This window comes from Phaenicophaeus curvirostris, chromosome 1, assembly GCF_032191515.1.
Source record: "Phaenicophaeus curvirostris isolate KB17595 chromosome 1, BPBGC_Pcur_1.0, whole genome shotgun sequence".
NCBI classification, from domain to species: domain Eukaryota; kingdom Metazoa; phylum Chordata; class Aves; order Cuculiformes; family Cuculidae; genus Phaenicophaeus; species Phaenicophaeus curvirostris.
The window spans coordinates 47,005,402-47,029,486 of record NC_091392.1 but is presented as its reverse complement, the minus strand read 5'-3'; the positions used below and the strand labels follow the sequence as shown (position 1 = coordinate 47,029,486).

Here is a 24,085-nt window from a genome sequence, read left to right as displayed (position 1 = left end):
TTTGTTGTTCAGAACTCACTATTATCCTCCCATTCCTACACAGTCTTGGACTTGCAAGATGCAGCGACAAGCATGCAAAGATAGCCAGTCAAGAGGAAAATGTGAATTTATCTTTAATATAAAGGGCCTAGCACATTAAAAAAAAAAAACCAAAACAAACAAACCAAGGAGCTGGAGTTTTTTTCATCCCTTCTCTCCTGCATTAGAAATTCACATCAGATGCATCAGAACCTACAGCAGCTGCCTAAGACCTCACCCAAGTTCCATCATTTGCATTAAGAAAGCAACGACACCCTGTCCAGGATTTCCTGGGTGGAAATACAGGGGCATGTAGCAGGCAGTGCATGCAGAGCGTGGCCAAGCAGCTTTGGGACCCTTCAGCCCCCATTTGCACCGTAGGATGTGCCTGCATCACCTGCTCAGTGCAGTCTGGGCACACGTGACTTGTTGAGCAGCATGGTATCATGTATACAAAGAGATGATCCTTGTGTCTCAGGAGGCATTAAGGCACTAGTCAGAAGAGCTGCTGGCAGGGGCAGGGAATAAGTAAGAACACCTAGGATGTGAACATCCTGCATTACCTGCCATCCAGAGCTCAAGGATGAAAACCGTGTTACCCAAACAATCCTGCTACAAAACCGAGGAGTTTTAGTCTGATGACTTCATTTCTATCATCATTTGTATCACATTTCAAGGGAAAAAAACTCAAAAGATGCAAGGTAGCACATTTTTGTGATAAGGCAAGACCTACTAGTGGACATCTGGGAACCACTGCTACTTCTCCCAGAAAGAGTGATGGGAATCTCTCTCCATTCCTCCTCTCCTGTCTTCTTCTCACATCACCAAGCTATGAAAAGTTTGGTTTGAGGGCTGAGTTTGACAGAGGAGCAAGCAACTGGTAAAGCTTTTACAGATTCCCTGCAAAAGATGAGATGCCTGCAGCTGCCGTTTGTCAGCAAGTACATCACAAGAAGGAAAACACCTTTCATTCTCCTACGACAACTGAAGCCATAGAAAGGACAGGAAAAGCAGGACCTGCTCTGCTCTTCCCTTCAGCTCTCTACTCTTCCCTTCAGCTCATGTCCCACCCATACCTTTTTCTCCTCCATCTTTTCCGAGCGAAGTCTAACACACAGGGAGGGGAATAATCCTGCTTCGAGGTAAGCTGTTCTTTGGTCCCCTCCCAGACGCTGGTGAGACGGCCTGGACTACCAGAGGATAAAGGTGTTTTACATACAGACATGCCAGATGTGAACTTGGACGCAACACTCTGGACGTTTTGGACTTTCACAATACATCAGTGCCATAACCATGGACTGCACTTCCACTTTCATCTCGCCAAAATAGGTTTCATGGCTAGGAATTCCTGCCCTGGCAGATCCTGCCTGCAGGAGGCTGAAACAGAGAGAAGAAAGATGGGATACAGGCTGGAAGCTCAACTCTACCACAACTTTCCCTACCAATGCCTTAGTCTTTGCCCGAGTTAAGGTTGTGGAGAGCCACGCTCAGCTTCAGCCCAGGAAGTCACTGCCCAATTTCTTGTTCACATAGGAAGCTGTCTTGAAATCAGTGTCTTACATTTGTCTGGGATAGAGTTAATTTTCTTCAGCTTCTTATACTGTCCTGGCAACAAGAGGGCAGGGAGGGGACACGGCTGGGACAGTCCATAAACTGAGCGAGTTGGCCAGGAGGTGGCAGGCATTGGTTTCCAGGTGATGACAAACCACACTGTGCATTACTAAGGAGAGAATACATAAAAAGTTGTATAGGCTTTTATTATTCTTTTTTTCTCCCTTTGCTGGTCTATTAAACTGTCTTTATCCGAACCCATGAACATTACCTTTTTTCTTTCTGATTCTCCTTCCCATCCCACCGTGGGGGAAGGAGTGAGCAAGTGGCCATGTGGTAATTACCAGTTGGGGCTAAACCACAATGAGGATAAAACCAGAAGGGAAACTGAAGAGGTCAGCAGTGAGACCTGTCCTATCCCTTTCTCCTCTATTTCTCTCCCTTGCCGTGTTTTAAAGAATAAATAAAAACTCACTAAAATTTCCCCTCTCTGCAACAAGATCTTTGTTCAAAAAATACATTTGGACACAGTTTTCTGTCCTTTGGTTTTGGGCAAGGCTTTAAAACCAAAAGTGGGATTTTTTTTTGCTACATGAAATCAGATTGACACCTGCTTTCACTGCAAATTGAAATGACGCACATTTCAGATATAAAAAACTTTCGCCGAATGTGTCCAGAAAGGTGCTGATTTTGAAGTGTCATAATAAATAGTTAGCATTTTCAATAAAAACCTAACAGGGTATTTTTTTCATACAGAAAAAGCTGACAACTTGAAACGAGCATTTAACACAACTGATATTTAAAAATCATTTACTTGACAAAATTTAAAAGTTTCCTTGAGGTAACTTTTTTTTGACTTTGTGTGTGCAAAATTAAGCTTTCTGCCACAAAAATTTCATCCCAGCACCTTGACAGACTCAGCCAAGTTCCTCCAGCAGGGAGGAGCACAATCACATCTTCCTTGAACATCATCCCAAGCTTGCAGAAGACTGAAACCAAGAGAAGAAAGATGGGTTACAGGCAGGAAGCCCAACTCCATGAGAAGTTTCCCTACCAAAACCTTGGTCTTTGCCCCAGTTCCTTGTCACCTTGGACCAGTGCGGCAAAGAGCTGAGTTAAGGCTGTGAAGAGAACCACACAACTTCAACCCAGGAAAGCACCATCAGTAAAGGCAACAAGAAGCATTATTTATGCTTATTTGTCAAAAGAGGAAGGAGAAGGAAGGTGACTACGCAGAAGATTTAAGTAATTTATAAACAGGAAGAAACAATTATCACAAGCCTATAAGCCCACACGTTCGCACCACATTACTCTGCAGTTCCTTCGAGAGCCACCATCTACCCAACCTTTCTTCACCAGAGCGGTACACGAGGAGCTGCCCTCCCCACCATTTCCTCCCTGAGATACTCCAGCTTTCTCCATGCTGGGGAAGCATGGAGACAATTTCCAGCTGTCTAAGATCCTGGCCTCCCTACAGCTGAGATTAAGCTCCAAGAGGTTTAGTTGTAATGTTTTATGCAGCATCACAGAATCACAGAATAACCAGGTTGGAAGAGACCCACCGGATCATCGAGTCCAACCGTTCCCATCAAACACTAAACCATATCCCTCAGCACCTCATCCACCCGTGCCTTAAACACCTCCAGGGAAGGTGACTCAACCACCTCCCTGGGCAGCCTGTTCCAGTGCCCAATGACCCCTTCTGTAAAGAATTTTTTCCTAACGTCTAGCCTAAACCTCCCCTGTCGGAGCTTGAGGCCATTCCCTCTTGTCCTGTCCCCTGTCACTTGGGAGAAGAGGCCAGCACCCTCCTCTCTACAACGTCCTTTCAGGTAGTTGTAGAGAGCAATGAGGTCTCCCCTCAGCCTCCTCTTCTCCAGGCTAAACAACCCCAGCTCTCTCAGCCGCTCCTCATAAGGCCTGTTCTCCAGCCGCCTCACCAGCTTTGTTGCTCTTCTCTGGACTCTCTCCAGAGCCTCAACATCCTTCTTGTGGTGAGGGGCCCAGAACTGAACACAGGATTCGAGGAGCGGTCTCACCAGTGCCGAGTACAGAGGGAGAATAACCTCCCTGGACCTGCTGGTCACACCGTTTCTGATACAAGCCAAGATGCCATTGGCCTTCTTGGCCACCTGGGCACACTGCTGGCTCATGTTCAGTCGGCTGTCGACCAACACCCCCAGGTCCCTCTCCTCCAGGCAGCTTTCTAGACAGACTTCTCCTAGTCTGTAGCACTGCACAGGGTTGTTGTGCCCCAAGTGCAGGACCCGGCATTTGGCCTTGTTAAACCTCATGCCATTGGACTCTGCCCAGCGGTCCAGCCTGTTCAGTTCCCTTTGCAGAGCCTCCCGACCCTCCAGCAGATCGACACTTCCACCCAGCTTAGTGTCGTCCGCAAACTTGCTCAGGGTGCACTCGATGCCTTCATCCAGATCATTGATGAAGACATTGAACAGTGCTGGACCCAGCACTGAGCCCTGGGGAACCCCACTTGTCACTGGCCTCCAGCTGGATTTCACACCATTTACCACCACTCTCTGGGCCCGGCCATCCAACCAGTTTTCCACCCAGGAGAGTGTGCGCCTGTCCAGGCCAGAGGCTGACAGTTTCTCAAGCAGAATGCTGTGAGAAATCAAATACAACATCCAATTATACAATAAAATCACATATCACATTTCTATTTTTTAAATTATTGACGTGCAATATCCAACAGAAAGGTTGGCCCTGGAACTGGAGGAAGCCATCTGAAGAGAGACAGCAAGGCCAGCTCATTGTCGCTTCTGCCCCAGGCAAACCACACAAGCAGTTGCCTTCTGCTCAGTGTCCAAACAGAGAAAACGCAGCCTCAGTTTTGTTTTAAACAGGAATTTAAGCTTCAGACTCCACACTGGAAACCTCAGCGTGCACACTTATCTAGAACAAGCTAAACAAGCGCTGGTCACAACTTTAAATTCTTCAGTGCACCAACCTCCTAGCACTGTCAGCACTGACACAAGAGATTTATGGGCCATCTCTGAAGATCTGGGCAAGGTTAACACTGGAACCTGTAACATTCAAATGCTAAAGCAATAAAACTCAAAAAAAATACTCATTGCAATCCTGAAAAGAATGGCCACCTTCAGCCAGTACGAGCTTTCTAGGCTACCCGTGTTGCTTGTAGGAAGAGGTGAGAACTGAGCAAATCCCACCCTCTCTCCACGCATCTCTGAAATGGAGAGGCATTTGTCAAATTCGAAGTCTGAGGAAAAGAAATAGTAATTTAGCAACATTTCATAGGAGGAAGCAACACTAACTGTGTGATGACTGCACCCCACTGAAATACTCCACATTATCCGTGTTGCAGGAGATGGGCTCCTCACGACCACCACAGGTCAGGCAGATCACTCTCCCACTGGGTTTAAATTAACAAGGACTTCTCTGTAATCTTTTCCTTCAGTGACACCATCTCTGTTCAAATGATTTCCGCACACAGTATCACCACATCAGACCACTCTAAAGTAGAGTTTCTCATCAGCAAAGCCGGTAACAAATCTGTTGCTGCCAGGATCACTCAACTCAACTCAAACCTCCACGATACAGCAGTTCAGATTTCTGCATCCCCGCAAGCCGCTCTAGCCTCCTGTCCTTGTATTGCAAGAACTTAATTTGGCCTTTTCCACCTCAAGATCCTTCACTCTGCCACATAAACGCAACAGCGGTAAGCAAAGGGCAAAGGCAAATGCCATGATGAAGACCTTGCTCACATACAGCGCTCTCACACATAGATCAGAACATAGCAAGGCTACACCATTTCTAACGCTGCAACCCAAAACTACAATGATAAAAAGCTTAACCTTTTTCCTCTTTAGGAGCTTTGTTTGCAGCCACAACCATAAAAGAACCTGAGAACTGCTTCCCAACAGTGAAACGTCCCAAAGTAGGGAAAAAAGATGCTGAGATTTGGGTGAAGAGGAAGGAGCACAGGTTCTTACAGTTACAACAGGTGTATTCAGCTCAAACAGGTGACAACAAATCAATGAAGCAGAAAGCATTTCTATAGGAGCCACATAGCCACACACCGCTGAAAGATCATAGAATCCCTGGATTGGAAAAGACCTATGAGGTCAAGTCAAACCACCCCCGTCCACTACTAAATCACATCCTTAAGCATTTCATCTACCATGTGCTCCTCGAACACTGTGCTGCCTTTCAGAGTTTCTTGACACACCTCAGCTCTGAGCGATAAGTTTTTATTCCAGCACTACAGCTTCCTCATAGGGAATTAGTTCCAGGCAGTAAAGCACCTACCCTGCAGTGCATTTCCATAGGCTGGAAACCAACACTGAACCCAAAATCCTTTGCAACTTAAGGCAACTTCCACATGCTCTTTGGAGAGGGATGAGCAGGAAGAACCCAGGTAACTGCTCTACAGTCTTTTTAAGGTCCCTTTTTCTAAGGTCCTTTGCAAGGGTGAAGGAAGAAATCTGTGTGTGGCCCCTTCTGCCCACCAAAGAAAAAATGGTGTTCAACCCAAAAATCTCAATGGCAGCACCACCAACTTGACCAAATTGTAAAAAAAACCAGACCAAAAGATAACAAACAAAACCCACAAAGTCAGAAAACCCAAACCAAAAGCCATCCCCCACAGGAAAACCCAAACACTGCATTTTCCCTAAAATCTGACACCTTGAATGCCTGTGACCAAATAAGCACCTCAAAAAAAAAAAAAATTGGACTACAGAATATATAAAGGAAGGGAAGAAAAGTTTGAGGTCGAGGAACTAGACTAAAAACTTGACTTCCTGATTAAAAACTGTCACAGAAGTTGGCAGTGATGTTTTAAGTATGGCTGGAGCAGCGCTGTCAAGACATTGCATTTATAAGGGTACACACCTGCTCACACTTAACGTGCAAGTAGGAAACAGAAGTTCTACAAGGAAGGAAGAAGGAATTCATGTAACAGTTCCTCACCTTACACGGAAGGTGACATTATTCTCCTTGCTATAATACACAAAAATATCGCTCCTTTGTTAAAAGGGGAGGGGGGCAAAGGCAGCTAGGAAGCCTTGGTATCAGCCAAGCGTTACCAACGTGCAAATTACTATACTTGAATTAAGAATTCTTTAAAATGCAACACTATGACGTGTATCAACGCATTCATGGCTAACAACTCCCTTCCTTCCCTTAACACTCACTCATACCTATTTTGGAGGGGGAGTCTAGCCCATCCTCCATCTCCAACTTCATCTTTACTAGACACCAACTACCAAACACATTGCTTGGGTCACCAGCCTTTTAGTCAAGCACCATTCTCTGCTTAATGCAAGGAAGAGCTCCAAGTGTCCATATAATATATAAAATAACAGATTATTTGCCAAGATGATCACGTGGACACATGGATGCTCTCCTTACAATAAAGATTTATATACAGAATTTCTGGCTGCAGGAAGAGTCTATCAACAACAAAAAAACTCAGGAAAGCCTAATAGAGCTCCACATGGTTGAAGAGAGTAAAATGCCAGGTGGTTTCCTGACTAGGGGGATAAAGGAATCTGCATCAGACAGCAGATACAACTAGGCTAAGAGAGGCAGAAGATGCAACCTCCCACACCTTAACCTGAACACTGATGCATTTCAATGTTAGAACATCAATACTACCCACCAAGAAGTCTGTCTTAGGGGTGCAGCACCATAAAAAGAAAAATTATTTTAGTTGCAAACAATTTTCTGAAAGCTAAGAGCTTGTCGGGAGGCAAGCTTGTCAACAGGCACACAAGCTGTTGTATAGCAGGAAGGAATAACCACTCCGCTGAGCAGCCGAAGCCTATTTTCTAGTGGTGGCACAGACCATAGGCACAGGTTTCTCTTAGGACATCTTAAACCGCAACAAAAATTAAGAACCAAAGGCTGCAGCAGCCTCAGGAGTTGCTGTGGTACCCAGGAAACAGTTACAGCTGCCTTGGGAGGCTTACTTATTTTCAGGACCAGGAAGGGCACCCTTCTAAAAGAGAAATGCTAAAGGGTGAAATAAGTCATTGAAAAAGCAGCCCATTGCATCTTCAGCAGGACCTCCAGCGGGCTGTTCCCAGTGTCACATCCTCAGTGCCAGGGGCAGCAGCAGGCACTGCCACAGGAGAGGCCATTCCCAGCCTGCAGTCCCCGCTTCTCCTTCTACCACCAGCAGTCACAGTAGGGGCTCACTGGGCACCGAAAACATTCTTTGCCTTCAGGGGAGTGCTAGCATCAAAGGGTACGTGCTTTCTCCTGAGTAACCAGGGCACAGGGCTGATCTGCAGCAATGATGCCTGGCTAGAAAGAGTACAGGCAGTTCCTTAACACACACAGTAAATACAGCACTGAAAGGCAACACAAGTAAGAGAAGAGCCAAAGCAGGCGGTCACCAACAAGTGATGTTTTGCAAAGCAGGATTTTTAGAGGCACTTTATGCAGATTCAGTGCCTGGTTCTCCTGTCCAGCGATCCCTTTAGGACTTGCTCCCACTTCCAGGACTGTGAAAAGCCAGTCCCCTCATCACCGTTATGTGCTCATAGTTCAGTCAGGCTGAATTCGCTTCCTTGGCTCTGCCAGCAGGATTTTAGGAGGGCAGCCAGCCTGAACTATACAGCTCACACCAAGTGAGAAATCCTTCTGCACAGGCAACTCTAGGATTTCAGGCTCTCTGCCCATCCCCATGAGCTATGTCAATGCAGCACCCCAAACACAAGGCTGCTGGTTTTAGACATCTTTGGCTGGAAGTATAAGAGCTCGTGGGAGGTTACCTGTTAAAAGCTCTTCATCTCCTGTTGTTCAGTGACCATATTTTTCACCTTTAAGGATGCTGACTGAAATGGGGAGTTGCAACTAGAATTCTCTGTTACACCTTCAGACACATTATTGCTTCCCAAGTGCCATGGCATTTCATTCAGAAATTATAAACAACTCTTTCATGTTTCAGATTTAGAAGGACACCACCAATACAGGTTAGAAACAGACAGCCTCTAGCTATTGCCATGGGTAAAGACAACAATCTCTTTAAATTTCTTGAAGGGTGGATGCTTTTTCCACCCTCCAATACATAAGCCACCATCAAAAGCAATTACTTCCATGAAAAAGTAGTTCCAGTTTAGATGAACATAAAAAAACCAACCATGCAACGACAAAATTTCACCAGATGCAGTAATAAAAAATCCAAGTTAAAAAAAAAAAAGAAAAACAAACACGAAGTCATCATCAAGTATTCTGTTTTATTTAAGATTTTAGTTTTAATTCTGAAGAAAGAGGTACATTTCCTTGGTTTTAGTTTTAGCGTCAGGTTATAACCATGTTTATTTATCTGTTTCTTTTTTCCTGTCTTTTCAATACTGCACAAACGTCCAGAAACTACAGGGTTAAGTAAAAGCTGCAGGCAGAGGAGGTCAGAGGTTGCTCCTGATGGTGATCATGTGGCCCCAATGCAGTGCTATCCCAGAGTGTCCAAATCAGGTGAATCTTTGTTTTTTTTTTAAAAAAAAAAAAAGAAAGAGAGAGACTGACAGAGGAAACAAAGACTGAAGTAAATATCACTCATGTTTCAGCTGCTTATAATTATAGTATGTATAAGCTAGGTATTAAATCTGTGAATACTTTTAAAACATTAACGTTTACTTTAAATCTAAAGCCAAAATTAAAAGAAAAATCTTATTCTTCCCTCTTTAAACCACTCTTTAGCAACATGTCAGTTACTCATAGTTCTAAGTGTATTTGTCTTCCAACACACTTCATCTCAAACTCTGACAAAATAAAATCCGCTTCCCAAAAAAAAAGCCAACATAGCAATTTCCCTGTGTAGTGCCACACTGAATGCAAAATAAATGCTAGGCTACTGCTTGTCCCACATGTTCAGTAACTTCATTTAAATTAAATACCTTTTTCATGTTTCTGCATTTGATTCTGCATTGCAATTTTATCCCTACTGCAGATTGACACTTCTCCAACTAGGCAGAAATACTCATGTGCAAAAGACATAAGACTGATCTTCTCTTTAAGCATTGAGGCTGCATTATGCCTTTCTCTCTCTTTATTTTTTTTTTTCCTCCTTAGAATGGTTAGAAAATATTTCAAACCATGTATTTCAAACACTGGCTCAGCAGAAACTTAATGAAAAGCTACAGTCATGACCCTGTGATGGCACTGCATTTGGGGGGGAGGTTTGATCAGGAACTGGATTCTTCAGAAAGAAAGATATGACAGGGAACAGTAGGTGGGCATGGGGAGGAGTCAGGGTGGGACACTTCCTGCATTTCTAACGTTTTGGGTTTTATTTTTCTTTTTTTTTTTCCTTTTTTCTCCTTTCCTAATGACGATCCAGCGCTGAGCTCTGTAGTAGATCTGTGGGGGTTTTACTGGGGGGTCTGAAGGCTGTCTGAAAGCCTGGAGGTGGGGAATGAAAGCTGGTGGGGTTTGAAGGAGGAGAGTAAGGATTCCAACTGGCTCTGTGCAGAGGGATCTGTGTGCTGAAGGGGTTACTGTGGTGCGTCTGTGATGGTGCTGCACTGGGGCCGTCCACCTCTGTGAGGGCCTGAAGAGATTTTAGCCAATGTGGAGGATTGTCGTCTTGAAGGGTGTCTAAACTGTTTCCTGTGGAGGCTGGGATACCTATGAAGAGAAGAAAAAAAAAAAACAAACAGGGATACAGGCAAGTCAGAGGAGAAGAAATAAGCCGAGCACGAAGGAGGTCAATTTAACCTAACAAAAAGCAACAGTAAGAAGACATGATTAGTTTATACAGAGAATGCATGTTACGTTATTGTATATGATTACTATGCCTACAAAATGTTTAACATTAAATCGAGATAGGAGAACGATCCCCCTCAGAGCCCTTCTGCATAAACCACACATTTTGCTATCAAACATCCTGCACAAGGATTTCATCCTTGTTGACATGATGTTACCACATTGACCTACCATTACACTGCGTGCTTCACTTCCTACTCTGCCTACTTGAATCACGCTTCAGCCTCTCTAACAGGGAAACACAACCAGACAGCCTTATAAGAGAGAGCTTTATAAACAAGTGGAGTATGTCCCTTTTTAAATAACAAAGTCCAGTGAATGCCTTCAGTGCCTCAGGACCAGTGGCGCACGTACCGGACATGCCATCCAGCAGAAGGGACACCTACATTGACCCTATTGATAAGCACTGCTCCACCTGACTGCCTGCAAAGGCCTTGGGCATGCACTGCAAAGGCCTAAAAAACCACTTCGTTACACCTAGAGGTTCCACAAAAATTCCTGGACCCTTGATGTTTTGTGGATGGAAGCTGGAAGAGACCACCGCATACTGACTTGTTTCTTTTTTCCAGATGTAAATCAGTTTGTGCCAAATACCCATTTGATGGTTTGCCAGCAGAGCTGAAGGAGTGAGAAACGGTTACCTGTGATGATTGCGGGGTCCATCCAGCTGCCAGGGCTGTCCCAATTCAGGCTGTCGGTGGTGGCAGTGTTGGACGTTGGTACACTGTGGTTGGCGTTGGAGGGGGAAGAAGCATTGGGCAGTCCACCAAAGTTGATGTTAATGTTCGGTAGAAGTGCCCTTAGCCCGTCCTGCCATTCCTTCATATTTAAACTCTCTACAGAACTGCTGTTGTCTGGGAGATTTACCAACAAAAAAAATGGAAGATAAAAAAATAAAAAGCTGAAGTTAGAAACAGATGTCCTTCTTTGGTGGGGTATGGGATTTTGGTTTTACTTTTTAAGCTAAGCATTTACTTCCCTGTCCAAAAACTAGGGTCAATGTTTATATAGCTGATGAATTACTCAGAGGCTGGCAGGTTTTAAACCAAATGTAAGGGAGTGGGAGAAAGATTTAACTCCTCCTCCAATTCATGTTTCCCCTTTTTCAGTTCAGAGACTTGAATAATCAAGGCACAGCAGATCTCCCTCTATTATTAATAGGGGGAAACCTACCAGATCCTTTACGATAATACCTCTGCTGCAAGCTAGATAACCCAATTTGTCTGCTTTATTAATGGACAGCAGGCTCAAAAGGATTGTTTTCCTTGAAGTACATTAAAATGAAGAAAGGCTAGGTAGGGCTTTGCAACAGAAACCGAACATGAGGAACCAGGGATGCAGGAGTATCACAAAAGGTTTTTGTTTCACTATAGCTCGCTCATTCACAGCCCTACAGATGTTCTTCTGAAGGAAATGGTATTAGGTTCTCATGAAGTTGGAGAGAGTGAAATATCCTCTTGCAGTTGAAGAATAGTAGTCAAAATTCTTTAGAGACCTTCCAGAATAATTCTCGACACAGCAACATCCTCAAAACTTCAGCTAAAAGCAAAACAGTTGGACACCAGAACACTCAAGTCTCAACTATTTGCCTAAATGTTTCATTGCATGTATTGCATTAGGACAACAGGATAACGTGGCTATTAGCACCCGAGCAAATGATCCCTGAACAAAAATGTTAAACCATGCTATCTAGAACAGATTATCAGGTTCTACCATCCATCTCCTGCTTTAGCTGTTCTCAAAGCAAAACAAACCAGACACGAGCATCCTAATGTTTATCAGCCAATACAGAAAGTCACACTTGCAGTCAAATAAATTTCAAAGAAGTGTTGGGTAGTGTGCTGACAATATGCTCTGACAAACACCTAAGACACAAGCTTTTTTTATGACACTATCTCTGCCTGTCCTAATTGAAGAAAGGATGCTGATGTTAATCAGAAGCGTTACAGCAAGATACTTATATAATAGTGCTACTTCATCAACAGAAAAGATGTAACTTCATGGAAAATTAGAGGATATCACTAACTTGCAACACTATGTTGGAGAGCAAAGAAAACAGCCTCACTACCAAAACTTGCCTCAGTAATTTTTATAAAGCTGAATGCTCAGAAAAAGCTTATGCCTCCAACAATTACCGTTTTGTAACCAGAGGGGTGGGAAAAAAAAGCATGTTCTTGAAATCCTGTGCTTTCATGCAGCACTTAGCTTCCCCGAGCCAGAGTGTTTTTTAAGAACAAACTTTATATAAGATTCTGCTCCTGTATAGAATTACAGTAAGCAACTTCAATCACAAGTCATAGCAAGTTTTACCTCTGTCCATGTCATCAACTGAACTTCAAAGCAAATTACTATGCAAATCTGCTATATCCGCTTTGCTTATGACGACTGTTGGAGCAACGCATTCAGTTTTACCCTATGTATGCCTCATTCCTAATGCAGCTGTTCTAACACAAGCACCCATCTACATGTATAAATGTCTCCAAGATAGGAGTTTGCAAAGGGTTTAGAGGGGAAGCTGCATGAGGGGCAGCTAAAGTGACTTGGACTGTTCAAGTCTAGAGAAGAGACCTCATTGCTGTCTACAGCTTCCTCACAAGGGGAGGAGGAGAAGCAACCACTGATCTCTCCTCTCTGGAGACCAGTGGCAAGACAGAAGAGAATGACAGGAAGATGTGCCACAGGAGGGCGAGGCTGGATATTAGGAAAAGGTTCTTCACTCACAGGGTGTTAGGGCACTGGAACAAGCTTCCCAGGGAAGGAGTCACAGTGCCATGACAATATGCAAGAAGCTTTGGACAACACCCTCACACACATGGTGTGAATACTGGGGTTGTCCTATGCAGGGGCAGGAGTTGGACTCGATGACCCTTATGGGTCCCTTCCAACTCAAGACATAGTAGGATTCTATGATTAGCACAGCAGCAGACACCTAGAACATCCATGGCCAGACAGACTGAAGCCACACATGGACCCTGGACAGGGATAACAGCATAGATCCAACAAGAGTACTACAAAAATCATCCTCTGTGCCCAGGCAAGTCCGCAGAACACACTTGACCCCAGACTCGAAAGGTTTACTGTCAACAGCTATTATTCCCACTCACTGGCTGAGGCTGGGAAATTACTCTTCCTCAGAGGTTACAGCATGAGATACCTCCACAGGGAAGACTGATAACTCCTAAGTATTCCCATAAGCAAAGACAAGACAAATCAGAAATCAGGTAGTGGAAGTAAACTCAAGAGCTTGCTCATTACTACACACATGAAGTTACATCTAATGACTAAAATTTTAAGTGCTACATGAGAATAAAAATAGCAGCAACAGAACTTCAGCTCTGCCTCAATAAGTAACTTAAGATCAACTTCTTTCGTAACACCTCAGCACACGGAAGCAGCCAAGCCTCCAGATATAAGTGTGACTGTATCTACAAACAGCCTGCAGCAACATCCTCTCTGGGGCCTGGTGTACAACTCACTTGGGGTGGAAAAAAAAGCAGGCTTATCAGTGATTTGTTCTGTGTTTGTCTGGCATCAGCCCATAATGCATACAAATGGCTTTTACTTCTACTTCCAGTTCTCCCACGGTACATCATTTCCTGTTCCCTCCAGAGTTCCCACTTTTTCTTTGCAATACGTACACAGTTTTAAAAAGCTTGGTGCAATAAACTTTTCATTCAAACCTACGAAAAAAAGTCGCATTTATTTTTTTAACCTAGTTATATTATCCTGGGATTAAAAAAAAAAAAAAAAATCAAGATTTTGAAAGGTAATAGTCAGAAATATCCCCAAAAGGTATTTTCTCACAGTCTCATTGAACATCCATAAGCCTATTTGAGGCAAGTTCTACATTCATTTTTTTAGAACAAAAGGTAGCCAGCTCACCATCATAGAAATAACTGTGCATGGAACACAGTTTCCACTTTTTCTCATTGCTGCTTCCAACAGCTTGTGCAAAGGAATGCACCTGTTTAGACACTTCTACTACAGGGCAATAAGCACACACAAGATGCTTATCAAGACAATGCATGAGTGAGTACACTCATCGTAACATCTGCAAGCTCATTATCATCTTAATCATGGGCATTACTAACCCCCACTACGCCCCCAAAGCTCATGTGCCAGAAAGAACACACATGTAGTAAACTACACGCTTGCAGCACGTCATTGAAGAAGTGTAACAAAGACAAAGCTACCAAGATGCAACATTTGTAAGGAATGGGATAGGAAATAGAGTGGGGCATTAGGTCATCTTTTACTAGGAAAACATACGTATTTTTGTCACGTTATTGTCCACTTAAAGAGAGACATAACAGCATACCTAAGAGTCCAGAAACACAGCAAGCAGTTGAGATATAAGGTTTTTATGGAACAGAAGAGGCTGGCACTTTTTGTTGAGGTAACATTAACCTGAGAGGCAGACATAGTGCACTACTGCTGCATACGCTTTCTAACACAGAACAAAAGAAAATAAGAAATTGGGGAAGACTGTCCTTTGCCTCACCTACCAGCACAAAACCCACTTGATGTCACAGAAGTCAAGATGAAAGGCCTAAAAGGATTCCCTACATATAAAAATCACATTATTCACTAACAATAAGGAAATAAATTAAAATCTGGTACTCCTGGGTACAAATGTGACAAACCATTCACAGCAGCGAACATTCACAGAATCACTAGGTTGGAAAGGACCCACTAGATCACCGAGTCCAACCATTCCTATCAATCACTAAACCATGTCCCTCAGCACCTCACCCACCTGTCCCTTAAACCCCTCCAGATCCAAAAGATTGTCTTTCCCTATTAGTTGGGTTTGTGTGACTGACAGGCAAGTCATGACAAAAACATTGCCCTCTGATGCAGAAGAAAAAGCAAGTACCATATTACCCAGCTGTCTGCAGCAGGGTTTTCCAGCTTGGCTAATAAATGCACAGTGATAAACCCTAAACATGACCAAAGTTTTACAGCTTCGTCAGACTCCAAGCCTCTAAGGAGAAATGCTGCAAGTAAGTTAGTCTTGTAATATGGGATCTTGTAAGGGATTAAAACGCATTAAGCGGTTAAAGTAGATGGAATCAATAGAGAAAGCAATGCTCTACAACACTCGCTGTACTGCCCTTCAAGGCCTCAGTTACTGGCTATGACAAGTTAGAAGTAACTCCTGATGCAAACTAGGCCATGAGCAGTCTCCAGGCACCATACAGTGATATCGAAACCAAACAATTAAGTCAGTATGTCTGTGCTGGAGCCTGACAAGTTTTAAACAATAGCCTAAGTGAAAAGGCAAGTCCACCCTAGAGCAAGAAGTTACCTCCACCACCTGAAGAAATTAAGCATCTTCAGAAGAAATCACTAGTCATCCCTCAGCTAGTTTGTTCTTTCAGTTAATTAAGTTTATTTCACCATGAAGCTAGTAGAGTAGTTAAAATGAGAAAAGGTTAGCTCATAGTTAATGCAGATCTAGTAAAAAGGGCATTTGCCTATTGTCTTTCCCTACTTCTAAACTTAATTGGCTGAAGGAAGTAATTTTTTGTCTAGCTAGCAGACTTCTCTGTTAAACATCATAACCTAGGGACTTGGGAACCAACACACCACTCTTTCTCTCAAGAAGTAGCAACTATCTCCTTCTGCAGCCTCATCCTAATTTAACGCCATAAGTCCATGGACAGGGGGAAAATGAAGAAACGTAAAAACTCAGTTGACTGCAATGAAAAGATTCTACACACCAAGATTAATTGGAGATTCTTCCCCCCATGATCCGGCTTTGTCCCATTGACAGCACCACTACTCACATGAAAAACAGGCTCAAATGCACATCCTGAACTCCAGCCTTCCCTTGGTGGGCATTTCACAATACCATCTAGTCTAGCAGAAGCTTATGTTTGCAAAAGTGAACAGATCCCACAGTTCTAGCACTGAACTTATTCATGTGTCCAAGGCAGCATGCCAACATAAATTAAAAGCACCTGAATGTAAAAATTTTCCAAGTCAGCCACTGTATTAAAATAAGAAAAGGAAAGAAAAAAGCCTGCTCACAAACTTAACCTCTCCACCCAATTTAAATAAAGAATAAAGTTAGCTTGAATTAAAGTCTGGTTGAGAAGCCTGAACATTCACCCGTATAAAGATTGGTCATTTAATGAACTTCTAAATGAAATCATTGCCCCATCACGGCATCCTACCAGTTTGGTTATGCAGCTTCGATAACCTCTGCCTTCAATACCTTAATATAATTCCTTCATATCAGGAAAAGGGTGTGTATTCCGGTGGAGAGAGGGCAAAGAGGATGATAGCCGAGCCAGAAACACTGTTCTGTTGTACAAAATCAGTTCTTTAGAAGACATCTGCATGACTGTCGGCTGCATTGACACAGGCTGTTCTGTGACTTCATAAATTGTGACAAATGACACCAACATGGATGCCAAGGTGTTCGATCTGGATGCATCCCCTTTGTGATGTTGGCACACTATCTTTTATGTTAAAGGTCATGTGGTAGCATGTATTACAGTTTACTTGGTGGGATACAAGCCCGCTAAAATGAATGTCTTACAGAGACTAGACCATTTCAAACTACTGTCCCAATTCTCACTCGTATCTATCATCAAATTCATATCAAAGTTCATGCAGTACATGCTTAAAAAAATATGACTAACAGCAATGATCACAAGACCACCACATTAAGTAGATGTAAAGCAAGTTGTTAGTTCATTGCTTTGCCAAAATTAAATTCCAACCTATTACAAGAGCCTGATTTGGTACTAAATGTGTAAAACCATTAAATATCTTTATGGCAAGAATCCTAAATATTCCAGTCCTGATGCAAGCAGTCCTGCAAATCTAGGTCACAATTATTTATTTATTTATTTTAAGAACCCATCAGTATGCCATGCGTGTGACCAAAGCACATAAGCGCTACAGAAAAGCTTCAAATAAACCAAAGAATTCAGAGGAAGACACCCATAAGAGAGAAAAATAAAGGTACTACGAGTGTCACAGCCTAACAGCACAGAGTAGCAACAAAAGCAGCAGAGAGGTTATCAAGGTGTCCCGGTAATAGAACGGCTATGACAATGACCTGCTTGTAAGAAGGTCCTTGGGAAATCTTTAAGCAGTACCACTTAGTTTTGAAGTCTTGGCAAGACAACCAGAATGACAAAGTTGGGCCCAGAGAAAAACAAAACAAAAAATAAAAAAGGAACAGGAAAGACTACCAGAAAGAGTTTACCAGGAGTCTTTCAATTCAACTGGAAACAAGTGGGGTCACGAGAGAAGCACGCCCTTTGCAGCAGCATCCCTGTTAGTCCCAGTCTGCACTTCATGCTGCCATTCTCACAGATACCATGGATAGTCTGTGCTTTCCATTAAACAGCCTGTTACCCTGTTCTGAGGGGTGACTGGGGCTTCTTTATTTTAATCTCAAAATGACTTTCCACTATAGCTATTTCCATTTTGCAAAAAGTTCTCTAATATTTCACTGTGGGGACAAGGGGGAAGGGAAGGACGATATGTCACACCCTGCAATTATACCCATTACACTATATAACCTTTGGATGAAAGCTGAATTTATCTACATAACCATCTAAAATCCAGTTACAATAAAAAGTGTACCTGTGTCACTTGAATATGAAGAGAAAGCTTGTTTGCTCATGGAATTTTTAAAACCATGAGTAAAATACCATTTAAAACTGCTACCAGATGAAGGATTTCACTCTCAAACTTAATTCTGTGCATCCATGACTTCTAGGAATCACACAATGCTTAAACCAAACTATAAAGTTGACCACATTTGCAGAGGCCTGAGAACATCACTGGCAGATTAAAGAAAATCTGTCCACATTTAAACAGCAGTGCTGCCCATCAGGCAGTAAGTAAGTAGCCACTTCATATTAGGGAGAGATATCAAGCAACAGGAGCACTTGAAGATAAAGCTGCTTGAAGGGGACATTTAAAAACCTTACTGACATTTTCTATAAGTGGGAAGAATGTAAACAGCTTTAAGTATCATTCCACTGTGACCATTTCAAATGAAAGTCTTACGGTCATGAGCTCAAATAGCTGGGAAAACAAAAATATAGATACACACACGACCCTCCAGATGTACATACATACACCTACAAAACTGGCTTTGGTAGTCAAGACACCCCAATCTGCTCTCAGCTTCAAAATAATTCAAGTAAAGTAGCTTTTCATCAAGAGCACATTGATTTCTATGTTTATACCAATTCCACATGTACCGAATTAAAAAGAAAGCCAAGTAAATTAAAAAACCACTATTTTTCAATTTAAAATAAATCAAGCCAGCAGTGTGCCCAGGTGGCCAAGAAAGCCAATGGCATCTTGGCTTGTATCAGAAACGGCGTGACCAGCAGGTCCAGGGAGGTTATTCTCCCTCTGTACTCGGCTCTGGTGAGACCGCTCCTCGAGTGCTGTGTTCAGTTCTGGGCCCCTCACCACAAGAAGGATGTTGAGGCTCTGGCACAAGTCCAAAGAAGAGCAACAAAGCTGGTGAGGGGGCTGGAGAACAGGCCTTATGAGGAACAGCTGAGAGAGCTGGGGGTGTTTAGCCTGGAGAAGAGGAGCCTGAGGGGAGACCTCATTGCTCTCTACAACTACCTAAAAGGAGGTTGTAGAGAGGAGGGTGCTGGCCTCTTCTCCCAAGTCACAGGACAAGAGGGAATGGCCTCAATCTCTGCCAGGGGAGGTTTAGGCTGAACATTAGGAAAAAATTCTTCACAGAAAGGGTCACTGGGCACTGGAACAGGCTGCCCAGGGAGGTGGTTGAGTCACCTTCCCTTGAGGTCTTTAAGGCACAGGTGGATGAGGTGCTAAGGGGCATGGGTTAGCATTTGATAGGAATGGCTGGACTCGATGATCCGATGGGTCTCTTCTAACCTGGTTATTCTATGATTCTAAGTGAAATTTAACATTCCAGTAAGCCAAAAGACCAAGTAGAAGAGGAACGTAAAATTCTAAAGTATATACTTCAAAGGAGTGTAAATAATGTTCCTTTTTGCTGGAGATCTAACAAAATAACTTTTAAGCTTTCTGTGACTAAGTAAGTGTTAAGAGTCTGAAAATCTAATTTATTTTCAGGGGAAATCCACTCACTGATGTTTTAGAAGGAACAGCTTATCTTCAAAATTCAACAGGAAGATTCATATTTGCTTATATGTACAGTGTCAGAATTTTACTGGGTTTGACAAAAGCAATTTCACATTAAGTATCATAGAGACTTTTTGTGATTGACTTACGCTTACCAAGGCTCAAGAGACCAAATCTAATACATAATTATAGTAGCCAGTCTCTCGATTTAAAGCTATAAGCAAATTTCAAATTGAGCTTCTAACTTGCTCTGAAAAACACACCTAGCTTCATACGTTTCCACAGTATCCCACCATTTTTTATGTCAGACTACATCATTTATTACCAAAAACGTATTGTGGTCAAGTGTAGGACCTCAATCAAGTTGGGGAACACTGTACTGCTTACAAAGATGACCACATATTCAATTTTTCCACCTTAGTCAACAAATAGCCTCTTTTTTGTGTGACCTAACAAGACACTTCTCCAAAGAAGAATCTCAGAAAATACCCAGTTCCTGCCACTTGATAATCTTAAGTATTAACTGTTAAGATACTGCAACAAAGGAAATTGATATCCAGCTCCTACATACAGAACAGATTGATTAAAAAAGACCAGAAATATAAGCAATTCCATTCAGCTGAGCAAAAGTTCATATCGTCTTACGTATAGCTGCCACTTACTCTCAGTTCCTGCATCAGGGTTCAATCTCACCATGCTACCCTGCCCATCTGTCAATAACAAAAAAGGCTTGGACCTCAAGTGAAAACCCTGTAAGTGTATTTGTGGGGGCATGAAAATATATTCATAAATAAAAGCAAAAGATAGAAAACTTGCCTCACAAGTAATATTTCTAGTAATATATATTATTTCTAATAATTCTAGTAATAACTAGAATCAGCAAAAAAACATTAGATTTTCAGACCTATATCAACAATTAGAAAGTCTATCCTAGTTATCAAGGTTCTGGATTACAGGACTATCCAACCAATTCTGACCAAGGCTGAGACCAGCATGTATTCAGTGTACTGAGAAATAAGCTTTTTTTTTCTCCCACATTTGTAGCAAACAATTTACACTGAGGTGTATTTGTAGATACTTCAGTCTTTCTGTAGGAAGATTACAAAAACTGCAAAAAAGCAGAGAATAAACAAACCTTCAATAACAGTACATCAATACCGATTACAAAATGCTGTCTTCCAAAAAATGTGACTCGCTTTTTAAAGCTTTTTTTTTCCTTTTTAAAAAAAAATTATTTCCAGGAACAAAAAGTTCAACTGAGGTTGTGATGTGGAAGGAACAAAGAGATGGAAAAGGAGGGAAACTATCAGATTCCCTCAAATGTGATTTGGTATCACTGGGAGGAGAGAACCTTTTTGTAAAGCCGCTCTTTTAATTGCTGTTACCCTTGCAGGATTTTTCTCTTACACTCCTCCCCAGTACAATATTTAAAAAGATTGCTTGACCTTTCTCAGTGGTTTTTCAAGTCGGGACATTTAAAAATACATTTATGCAGAATGCCTATGAACTCTGTGCTTTTTGCTAGAATTCCTCAGTCATAATTGAAATTTTGTGAGATGGACTTGACTGAGGAGCTGCTGACATTTCAGGTCCAGGCCCAAGGCGCATGGCCTCATTTGACACTGCTACCAACAGGTGGGACTGCCAAGAGTACAAATTTCTTGTTTCTAAAGGGAAAATGTCAGGGTGCTTAACCTCATTAAGTCAATTACATCTTTTAACTTTTACTAGTGGTTAACTTCATATTTTGAGGTGCCCGCTTGTACATTAGAAAAGACTCCAAGAGAACACAGCACCTGGAGCTAAGCACGTGCCTGCTGCAGAAGGAAGAGATGCTGCATCAGCCAACTGAGCTGCCTCTTACAGAGCCACCCTGAGATATTAAATGTTACCTATGAAAGGAAAGAGCCTTTCTAACTTCTGGTGAGCCACTCAAATGTATTAGGAAAAGTTCTTGTTTTATAAACAGTCTTCCATCCACAGAATGTAGCTAGGGCAGCTGAAGCTCATTTGGTGACACTACTGCAAAACTAAGAAGTCCGACATGAAACACCTCCCCATTTCTGTGCAACAGTTACAGAAAAAGTGGTCAGGACTGATGCTCCAGAACACAAGCTGGGTTAGCCACTCAGGCCACTTATTTGAGCCAACATCACATTTATTTCCAGTCTAGCTGTGTTCATGATATGAATTACTCATCGTGATGTACTGCAGCCAAGAGAAGTTAAAGGATTATTTTTTAAAAAATATATTTTCTTCACTTTTTTTGGTCATGTATTTTCTCCTAAATAAAATTACACATTTAAAAATAAGCATTTTACTACTAAAAAAAGCAGGATGCCTGTCTTTCATCACTATCCCCAATAATTGGAAGTAATTCATAATAGCTTCAAACCAAACTCCCAGTCATGAGGGTGCAGATATTTATATACCAAGCTTAATTTGGAACAGAAACTCCTATACAATGATAAGAAGCAACTCTACAGGGTTTTAAAAACAGTTGCACTGAAAAGGCACTGGGAGGGGAAGGTGGGTGTAAGCGATGAGATTTTAGAACAGATGGAGAAGTAGCAGGATTTACAGGACAGCTGCAGTGGATCTCTTGGAGATCATGACAAGATCATACTACAGCAGACAGGCCAGCCTTAGCAGTAAATGTAGAAAGCGTAAGGGAGTTCAGGGACAAGAAACCAGAGGCAGGACAAGGAACACCCATAGTGGGTTTCAAACAGTGTGACTTCAATCTTGACATTTATTTAACGCTTTGGAAATTAATTCAAAATCCCACTTCCATTTACTTTATTTTAAACCTAGCAGCACCACTCTGTCTGCATTAAAAGAACAAACACCTTCAGAGCAACAGAAGCAAGCAGGCCAAAAGTTTATTTACAAATTGTATTTGTTCCACAATCCTGAACGCTTCGCCTCTTCACTAGTGAAACAGAACATTAGTTATGATGGTAAGTAAAAGGAGAATTAATTTTGGGGGCAGGGGATACACACAGATAGAAAGCATTGCCTAAAGAAGGCCTGAAAGTCCTTGGAAAGAAGCAGGATACCTTGGGCATAAGGATTTATGAGAAGAACTAAGTATTCAGTGGCAAAGGCTGCCCTAACAGCCTCATCTGCGTTGAGGAATATGGGACACACAAGGTCTATATGCAGGGGTCAGTAAAAGCAATCCTGGAAACAGCCAAGCGTCATTTACAGACAGAACTTGTCATTTTGCAATTGCAAAGCAGCATTAATGCCTTTGTTAAAGGAGTGACCTCAACATCAGTATAACACATCCATTTCTGAGAGGAGCTGCTCTGCACCGTGAAAAGATACAGGCCTTTGGAGCTACCACACACAGCATTAATAGTTGTGTCAGCCAAGATTTCAACAGATTTCCTATTCTCAATTTTTAGAGAAAGACTTAAGTCAGCCATAGACCTAACCAGAAGCACAAAAAGGCACTGTTCAGCTGCCATGCTATCTGCCCAGCTGCTGTCAGAAAGCCAAACATCAAGGAAGACCATCAAGTGAGCAAGCAGTCTTTAAAGGATTACGACAGAAAATTCATGAACTAATGCATCTCTCACCGTTAAGACCATCAATACTTAGAACTGATGCTAAACCTTTCACATACTGTCAGGTCAACAGAAAAAGTGTAACAAAATGCTCTTTCAACCACTGCATCCAAATAAAGGGATGTGAAGTAGCACTGGAAGTCACACTAACTGTTGCTAGGATATGAGATTAAGTGCATTCTGCACACAGCATCTGGACAATTTTAAGTTTTACAACATGCTGAACTCAATAGCCATACCACACAGGCCAGATTTTTCTAAAAAGGCACAGTAGCAGAGGCAAAACTCCCTCAAAACCCCATACCAAACTATTATCCTGAGACTACAGAAGAGTCTGAGCTGCTATGCTGCAAATTCAATGATTTTTTGGTTCCATGACTTTGTATAAAACAAGCCATGTTTTAATTCATTCAGGAGACTGAATCAACTATTAACAATCAACTCAGAGAGGAGACAAAGTCAAAAGCACAAGGCTCAAATGGAAAGGATATTATGTTTTCAGAAAACACCAAGTCAGACAAGGCCTCTTACTATTAAAGGCAATCTGATCTCATCCTTCTCTGTGGTCTAAATAAAGTCTTTCATACAGCATGATCGTAGTCAATATGTAAGCATCTTCCTTTGTTTTACTAAAACATTGTAGCATTAGGTAAGGAAGGATTTGATGTTCAATACAAGTCCAATAGCAGGGGGCATGGAAGTCTGAAAACGTAAAACAGGAGAAGATACAAAACCATAAGTTAGGTATGGAAAAGCTCAGAACTTAAAATAAATTGGAACAAGTTGATCTGCTTAGTAGAACCTTCATTGTTTTGCCCTCCCTGCCTACCAGCTATTATTTCACCTAAATGCAAGCAAGACTCAAACATGCACACTAATCAGTGTCTTGATAAGGAATTCAATGCAAACACCACAAAGGCACTCAATTGTCTACCAATACATCGTGTCCATCTCATCTCGAAACATATCATATCCAACTATAAAGACTTAGGATATTCAAGTCCCATGTTTTGAAGTTTCAAGAACAGAAGTCACAGAAGACAAGTCTACCGCAATGCCCATGTCAATGGGCTTCATGGCTAAAATAACTTGGT

At 42.2% G+C, this 24,085-nt stretch overlaps 1 protein-coding gene across 4 annotated transcripts in view; it reads right to left on the bottom strand.

The window, feature by feature from the left end:
* Positions 1 to 8,775: 8,775 nt before the first annotated feature.
* The window catches only part of CNOT4 (CCR4-NOT transcription complex subunit 4), an 82,876-nt gene continuing 67,566 nt past the window's right edge, over positions 8,776 to 24,085 (bottom strand). For 2 of the 4 annotated variants that reach the window (XM_069857189.1, XM_069857172.1), the window contains 2 exons: positions 10,962 to 11,174; positions 8,776 to 10,182 (listed from right to left, as the gene is read on the bottom strand). In XM_069857189.1, the coding sequence (XP_069713290.1) occupies positions 9,881 to 10,182; positions 10,962 to 11,174 (515 nt within the window). In that variant the 3' untranslated portion in view covers positions 8,776 to 9,880. The remainder of the gene's footprint in view (positions 10,183 to 10,961; positions 11,175 to 24,085) is intronic. The other 2 variants (XM_069857179.1, XM_069857197.1) reach the window with 1 other exon arrangement.